The sequence below is a fragment of the Lampetra fluviatilis genome, chromosome 55, assembly GCF_964198595.1.
Source record: "Lampetra fluviatilis chromosome 55, kcLamFluv1.1, whole genome shotgun sequence".
Lineage (NCBI taxonomy): Eukaryota > Metazoa > Chordata > Hyperoartia > Petromyzontiformes > Petromyzontidae > Lampetra > Lampetra fluviatilis.
In genome coordinates this window covers 7,294,322-7,303,374 of record NC_136329.1, presented here as the reverse complement: position 1 = coordinate 7,303,374, position 9,053 = coordinate 7,294,322, and the positions used below count along the sequence as shown (strand labels likewise).

Sequence of the window (9,053 nt, the reverse complement as noted above, 5' to 3'; positions counted from 1 at the left end):
GACTATGGGCAATGTTAGTCTATGGACAATGTTAGACTGTGGGCAGTGTTAGTATATGGGCAATGTTAGTCTATGGGTAATGTTAGTCTGTGGGCAATGTTAGACTATGGGCAATGTTAGTATATGGACAATGTTAGACTATGGGCAATGTTAGTCTATGGACAATGTTAGACTATGGGCAATGTTAGTCTATGGGTAATGTTAGTCTATGGGCAATGTTAGTCTATGGGCAATGTAAGTCTGTGGGCAATGTTAGACTATGGGCAATGTTCGACTATGGGCAATGTTAGTCTATGGACAATGTTAGACTGTGGGCAGTGTTAGTATATGGGCAATGTTAGTCTATGGGTAATGTTAGTCGATGGGTAATGTTAGACTATGGGCAATGTAAGTCTATGGACAATGTTAGTCTATGGGCAATGTTAGTCTATGGACAATGTTAGTCTATGGACAATGTTAGTCTATGGGCAATGTTAGACTATGGGCAATGTTAGTCTATGGGCAATGTTAGTCTGTGGGCAATTTTCGTCTTTGGGCAACGTGAGCACCATCAGTACTCCGTTGCGACTCCGTCCACCACCTTCCCGGCGCCGCACCCGAGCATCCGTCGGAGGTGGCGACGAATCTCCTTGTCGCGCACGCCGTAGATGAACGGCGCGACGAACCTGGAGACGATGAACAGGAGTATGTAGACGCACAACCTGACGACGCTCGACACCTGCACGTCGGCTATCAACGAGCCCAACGCCATCATCAAGGCTTCGTTCGCGACCGACAGCGCGTACAACAGGTACTGGACGCCGTGGAACGCGACGGTGCTGCGCGCCTTCCTGGCGCCCGACGCGTCCCCGCACGCGCCCCGGGCCACCCGCACAATCTTCACATAGGTGAACGCCAGCGTGAGCACGCTCGCCGTCAGGAAGATGCCGTTCACCAGCTCCCGGAGCACGATGATGAGCGGCCCAAAGTTGGGCAGCGAGCCCTCGATCTTGTCGATGGAGCACCTCGTGTAGTTGACCGCCGACGACATTTCGCCGCTGCTCACGAAGACGATGGCGCACCTCGCGAGCGGGAATAGCGAGGCGGCGAACCAGATGACGGCGAGCGAGGTGACGGCGAGGCGTCGGTCGAAGCGCGCCTGGTAGCGCAGCGGGTGGCACACGGCGGCGTAGCGCTCGAGGGACATGAGGGCCAGGCCGAGGACGCCCACGTGGTTGAGGGTGGTGGCGAGCATCGCGTAGGCGTAGCAGGGCAGCGGCGGGATGGTGACACCACGCCACACTAGCAAGACGATGACGTCGGAGACGACGAGGAAGCAGGCGTCGCTTAGCAGGAGGTTGGCGAACACCACGTGGCGGTAATTGTCGCGCAGCGGCGTGGACAAGATGGCGGCGAGGATGCACGCGATAGAGCACAGCGACGGCAGCATGACGGCGGCGTTGACGATGTGCAGGACGTCGCGCGCGAAGCCGTAGTTGACGGCGCTTGCGGTCGTGCCGTTCGTGAAGGCCGCCGCCGCTGCTGTTGCTGCCGTTGTTGTCGCTGCTGCGTTCGTTTCGGCCATTTTTTGGGGTAGGAGTAAGGGTATAACGCTCGATAAAAATTTATCGGGGGGGGGGGAATACTAATGTCAAATTTTGACGTATGTTTTTGGGGGTTTTCGTCTGTTAAGTTGATATTTGACAATATCTTTGCGATGATGGATGGTAGAATTTAGTACTTCGTTTTTTATTTTACTTTGATTGCGCGGATGATCATATATCCTGCAGGCCAAAAAAACAACTAATATTCTGCCCCGCAAGTAAAATTATTGCCCGTATTTAATTAACACTGGCCAAATGGATACGTATGCCTCCTTGTCAGTGGATGTGCATCTTGAAAAAATAACTGTTGGGGGAAAAAAAACGAAGGCAATGTTGAAACAAAGTGTCTAACACGTTAGTAGTAGTAAGAGGCTTTCACGACCAATGTTATTCATCATAGAGGGGTTTTGGGGTTAGATCCCGTAAATATAAACGTGTCGTTAAACCCGCGACCAACTCTGGCTGTCGCCTGATGATGCTGGTTGTTGTAATTTCCGGTGAAACGTCACGGTACTCAAATTGTAAATGTTGAAGTGGGGTTTACTCTCCAGCACACAAGCGGTTAGTGCTGTACTAGTAACGAATTGGCCACGTTTTGTTTACGTGACAAACAATTTCAATCATTGGCTGTGTCGAGTGGTGGTGGCGGGTGTAACGACACATTTATATTTACGCGATCTAACCCTGTTATGAAAATTCAACGAAGTTATCCATTTATGCATTATCACAACATCACAACAACAAGCACAACAATCACTCTTATCTCTCTGACCTCTCTATCAGAATCAAAATATTTATTTATACTGGAGGAGGAGGAATCCGATGAGCTATAAAGCTCTTTTTGTTCACAGACGTCCAGTAGGGGCATGGGGTCAGAACTTTACAACAACAACAAACTACACAAATGCACGATAGGAGTGCAAAGTATAAGAAAGGTAAACAAATCAGTGAAAGAAATATAAAAATACAACTAAACTCTTTTTTTATGTTTCCAGGTAAAGCCCACTGAGGTATTAACTTGTTTCTTTCAGAAGCGACCTGGCCACAAATGGTAGCTCAAAAAAGGGGATTATCATCATGTGGACATTTATAGCAGCCAGATCATCTAAATCACCTAAACGCTTGTTTATAAATGTGAAGGGGAAAAGCGGAGGACCCGGAGAAAAAAAAATCCACGGGACCACAGGGTGAGAGACACAAACCCCAAATATTTATGCGTCAAGGTCAGGATCGAACCCACGACATCCTGTATACCAGGCGAGGTAGTTAACATACAAACTGCACACATGCAAACTCCAAATATAAAACAGGCATCGTCAGGTTCGGGATCGAACCCACGACATCCTGCATACCAGGCGAGGTAGTTAATATGCACACTTCAAATATAGAGCAGACACTGTCAGGGTCGGGATGGAACCAACGACCTCCTGCATACCAGGCGAGGTCGTTAACATGCAAACTCCAAATATACAGCAGCAGACATCGTCAGGGTCCGGATCGAACCCACGACCTACTGCATACCAGGCGAGGTAGTCAACATGCAAACTCCAAATATACAGCAGCAGACATCGTCAGGGTCCGGATCGAACCCACGACCTCCTGCATACCAGGCGAGGTAGTCAACATGTAAACTCCAAATATACAGCACCAGGCATCCTCAGGGTCGGGATCGAACCCACGACCTCATGCATACCAGGCGAGGTAGTCAACAGTGACCGTCTTTGTTAGTGCTAGAAGAAGAGCCATTGTCCGAAACGTCGCCTATTATATATACTGTATACTTATTTTGTTATTTTAAGGCCATACACAAGATGTTGTTATCGACACGAAACGCGTCGAGTTCATTGTCAAGCTGTGCTTGTGCACCACTGGCAACGCAGCATCAGCATCACCAAAATCAGGAGCGCCACTGTGACGAGGATACGTTAACTTCACCGCTTGGTACGAAGGAGGACGTGGGTTCGATTTCCGAACCTGATGCTTGCTGTACATTTGGAGTTTTCTCTCATTCCATGTGGTCGCGTGGACCTTTCTCACGGTCCTCCGGTTTTTTTCCCCTCCACATTTCGAATCAACGTCACCCGTTTAGAGTACGTGGCTGCTGCTGTACATTTCCATACGATAACTCCACTTTTGTTGAGCTGTAACTTGTGAAAGCCAGGTCGCTTCTGAAACAGAACAAATATAGCTCAGTGGGGCCTTGCCTGGTTAAAAAAATAAACTGTTTAGAGTTGTATCGATTGTTTGTCATAAAAAAAAAGATTTGCTGGCTGGCTGACCCCTATCACTACCCCAACCCCTATCACTGCGCCAACCCCTATCACTACCCCAACTCCTATCACTACGCCAACCCCTATCACTACCCCAACCACTATCACTACCCCAACTCCTATCACTACGCCAACCCCTATCACTACGCCAACCGCTCTCACTACCCCAACCACTATCACTACCCCTACAACTATCCAAACCCCTATCACTACCCTTACCCCTATCACTACCCCTATGACTACCCTAACCATTATCACTACCCAAATCCCTATCACTACCCTAACCATTATCACTATCCAAACCCCTATCACGACCCTAACCCCTATCACTACCCTAACCTCTATCACTACCCCTACCCCTATTACTACCTCCAACCGTTATCACTACCCTAATCCCTATCACTACTCTAACCGTTATCACTATCCAAACCCCTATCACTACCCTAACCCCTATCACTACCCTAACCTCTATCACTACCCCTACCCCTATTACTACCCTTATCACTACCCTAATCCCTATCAATACCCTAACCCTTATCACTATCCAAACCTCTATCACTACCTCTATCCCTATTACTACCCCTACCCTTATCACTACACTAACCTCTATCACTACCCTTACACCTAACACTACCCCTACCTCTATTACTACGCCTATCACTACCCTACCTCAACCACTCCCACGTGTTTTCCTGTCACCATAACTACATCACCACCACTTTAACCCGCTCTGCATCTCAACCACTGTCATCGTTTGTACAACGTCACGATTGTTGTATTCCGCCTTGGTTTAAAGTGCTGCTATATATTACATCTAAATAAGATTAAACGTGTGGCGAGCACCAGGACAAAAAGGGCATGCGATTTAACGAAGGCCTCTCTCTCCACCTTACAATAATGATAATTAAACTAAAACTACTTTTTATTTCAACAGGTAAGGCCCACTGAGCTATGTAGCGCTTTTTTCAGAAGCGACCCTGGCTATCGCAAATGATTGCCCAAGGCAGTGGCTTCATCGCCACGTGGAAAGTTATAACTATAAACGCGCGGTGATGTTGATTCTAAACGTGGAAGGAAAACTCGGAGGACCCGGGAGAAAAATCCACACGACCACGAGAAGAGAAAACGTGCACGTATAGAGCAGTAGGCAGTGGCGGAGCCAGGATTTTCAGGTAGTGGATGAGGGGGTGGGGCAACCCCTCCAGCAATGAAAAATGGTAAAGTAGTTCTTCTTGGTTCTTTCGGTAAAGTCACGTAGAATGGAAATAATAAAATAAAAAAAATAAAACATAAAATAATTCTCACGACGTTTTGGCCACAACGCAAGCAGCCGTCCTCAGGTGAAGAACAGGTCTGTCGAGAGTCTGAATGACAATAGTCTGACCTGTTCTTCAACTGAGGACGGCTGCTTGCGTTGTGGCCGAAACGTCGTGAGAATTATTTTATTATGTTTTATTTTTATTATTTTATTATTTCCATTCTACGTGACTTTACCGAAAGAACCAAGAAGATGAATCCCTGCAGTCACGAAAGCTTTAAATCTAAAGAGAAAGGAGTTGTTAGTAAGTAAGGAGTTGTTAGTAAGTGAGGACTTGTACCTTGCTTTTTATTTGACGCGTGTGCGGCGATGGCGCGGCCATTGATCGAGGGTCGAATTCGAACCGCGTCGTGTGATCGGCATCGCGCTCGCTGAAGGTGTTGATGCCTTCAGGGAAGTCGTGTACCGTGTACGCAACTGCGCACAATTCTGTGAGTCACTTTTAACCGCTTTGCCGTTACTTATTGCCAATTATGGACTCAGACTATTGTCCTATAATATCATAGAGTCCCTGGCACATAATAATAGGCTGCACAATAGCAGTGGGGGTCGCAAAATGCCGATTTATTACTAATAAACCCCAATTATCGGATCGAAATATTTATAAATTCACTAACACATAGGATGGACTTTGTATTTATTTTCAACAATAATGTCTAATAGTGGATTGTATTACATTGCTCTGTTTTAACTTTTTTACCATTTCTTGTTTCATTGTATGTAATGGCAGAGATTAGGGATTCATAAAGTACAACCATAACCACAATCATATAAACGTAAATCTATTTTATAGCAATATATTGGGGGGGGGGGGCATTTTGAGCATATTTGAAAATTGGGGGGGGTGGGGAATGTGTCCCCCCCAATATATATTATAGTTACGGCCTTGATATATACAGGTAGTCCCCGACTTACGATTGTCCGACTTACGATATTTCGATTTTACGATGGCGATAGCGATACGACAAAATTGTTAAATACAGGTAGTCCTCTACTTACGATGGAGATGCGTTACGACGACCCCATCGTACGTCGAAAATATCGTAAGTCGAAGATGGCCTAGCCTACCCAGGAGTCTTAAAGATTGGTCATAATTTAGCAAAACAGAGCAATTTACAGCACCGTACTGTATAAACTATATACTGTATGTATTTATTAATTACAATACTGTATTGCACAGTAACATTTAAAGTAAAAAACAAGGTAAATTCTTCGCCTACCTATATGAACTGCAATTTAATAGAAAGTTTTTCAGGAAACAATCCTATCTGCTATAACTTTTAACCTGCATTTAACGTATGTATCGTATCGTGGTAACCCTAAAATGAAATCGCTAAAGCTACGTATCATACATGCATTGAACGTATCGTAACGTATTGTACTGTAGTCACCAAGATTCTGTCCGTCGTCTGCAAACTTGAACGATGTTAATTCTAGATTTGAAGCTTTCGTGACTGCAAGGATTCGTACTCTTAGGTTTTTTCGGTAAAGTCACGTAGGTAAAAAATAAAATTAAAATTAATAAAAGTAAAATAAAAAATAGTAAAATTAAAAATCACGACGTTTCGGAGGCAACACAAGCTTCCGTCTTCAGGTGGAACCGTCACAGCACGATTGCTGTATCAAGTGTATCAAGTACAGCAATCGTGCTGTGACGGTTCCACCTGAAGCTTGTGTTGCCTCCGAAACGTCGTGATTTTTTATTTTACTTTAATTAATTTTAATTTTATTTTTTACCTACGTGACTTTACCGAAAAAACCTAAGAGTTTGAACGATGTTAGGTTGTTGATGGCTACATTAACTTCGTTGTCGGCAGAGGAGGATGGCGATGATAAAGTACAGCATCGTACCTCGTACGCTGCTGCGTTTGCCTGCCGCGCGAAATGTTAAATATTTTACAATTTTGTCGTATCTCCATCGTAAGATCGAAATATCGTAAGTCGGATCATCGTAACTCGGGGACTACCTGTATTTTACATTTCGCGCGACAGGCAAACGCATCAGCGTACGAGGTACGATACTGTACGTTGGGACGCTGCCTGGATGTTCTGTACGCATCTCCCGCCTTGTGTGGTGATGCCTCTCACTCTCACCAGCGGTCGACGGAGTTAAGTTGTCTCGATGTTCAATGCATGTTAAAAGTTATAGCAGATAAGATTGTTTCCTGAAAAAAACTTTCTATGAAATTGCAGTTCATATAGGTAGGCTAAGAATTTACCTTGTTTTTTACTTAAAAAATTACTGTGCAATACAGTATTGTAATTAATACATACATACACTATATAGTTTATACAGTACGGTACTGTAAATTGCTCTGTTTTGCTAAATTATCACCATTCTTTAAGACTCCTGGGTAGGCTAGGCCATCTTCGACTTACGATATTTTCGACTTACGATGGGGTCGTCGTAACGCATCTCCATCATAAGTTGGGGACTGCCTGTATATATACACAGTATACATGTGTGTATAGTTTACACCTAAGTTAAAATGTAACAATACATACTCACTCGTACTTTTGCTCCGGCCGAATGTGCTGCTCATTCTTTTTTGGCAAACGCGACCACGTTGCAGATCGCACCTGAACCTCGCCGCTTTCGTGTGCCTCTTTTTATAGAAAAAATATATCTATTGGATCCCATTCGCGTGACGTCAGAATGCGTTCCACGTGGCACGCGATGACGACGACGACAAATCATGATAATCATACAAATAATGAGTGTGGCTTCTGTCCATACCCTTCGCATGTGAGATGCGCGCAGGGTTTTAGCACCGCTGTTATTTTTATCCGTCCAAAAAGAGAAACGGGACAGATGCTTCATGTCGCACCTGCACGGCTACTCCCATCCCTCTTCACGGACCATTCCCTCGATTCCACGCCGCGACACTTGCCCAATACTTCACACCTCGCTTCACCCCCACCCGAGTAACAGGTTTAGATCCCCCGTATAGCCCTTTAACAGACCGCTAGGCGACCGTGTTGAGTCGATGGTGCAGTGTTGGGTCTATGGGCAGGATGATGTCTGTGGTGCAGTGTCGAGTCTATAGTGCAGTGTTGAGTCTATGGTGCAGTGTTGAGTCTATGGGCAGTGTTAGTCTATGGACAGTGTTGAATCTATGGACAATGTTGAGCCTATGGTGCAGTGTTGAGTCTATGGTGCAGTGTTGAGTCTATGGTGCAGTGTTGAGTCTATGGGCAGTGATGAGTCTATGGTGCAGTGTTGAGTCTATTGGCAGTGTTGAGTCTATGGGTAGTGTTGACTCTATGGTGCAGTGTTGAGTCTCTTGTGCAGCGTTGAGTCGATGGGGTAGTGTTGGATCTATGGTGCAGTATTGAGTCCATAGTGCAGTGTTGAGTTTATGGTGCAATATTGAGTCTATGGGCAGTGTTAGTCTATGGGCAATATTGAGTCTATGGTGCAGTGGTGAATCTATGGTGAAGTGTTGAGTCTCTGGTGCAGTGTTGAGTCGATGATGCAGTGTTGAGTCTATGGTGCAGTGCTGAGTCTATGGTGCAGTGCTGAGTCTATGGTGCAGTGTTGAGTCTATGGTGCAGTGTTGAGTCTATGGTGCAGTGTTGAGTCTTTGGTGCAGTGCTGAGTCTATGGTGCAGTGTTGAGTCTATGGTGCAGTGTTGAGTCTATGGTGCAGTGTTGAGTCTTTGGTGCAGTGTTGAGTCTATGGTGCAGTGTTGAGGCTATGGTGCAGTGTTGAGTCTTTGGTGCAGTGCTGAGTCGATGGTTGCAGTGCTAGTGTATGGGGAGTGTTAGTATGGGCAGTGTGCGTCTTTGGGCAATGTTAGTATATGGGCAGCGTGAGTCATTAGGCAATGTTAGTATCAGGGCAGTGGCAGTCAATGGTCTATGAGTGAAAAGTGGGGCCG

The 9,053-nt window shown here is 45.6% G+C and overlaps 1 protein-coding gene across 1 annotated transcript; it reads right to left on the bottom strand.

The window, feature by feature from the left end:
* Window positions 1–550: 550 nt before the first annotated feature.
* LOC144949960 (odorant receptor 131-2-like) lies at window positions 551–1,564 on the bottom strand. Its single transcript, XM_078879950.1, has one exon. It carries the CDS (start codon window positions 1,562–1,564, stop codon window positions 551–553), a length of 1,014 nt encoding a protein of 337 aa, XP_078736076.1.
* Between the last annotated feature and the right edge of the window lie 7,489 nt (window positions 1,565–9,053).

What these genes read in the sequence shown, in the direction of transcription:
- LOC144949960 (XM_078879950.1), bottom strand. Translation starts at nt 1,564, where the DNA reads ATGGCCGAAACGAACGCAGCAGCGACAACAACGGCAGCAACAGCAGCG.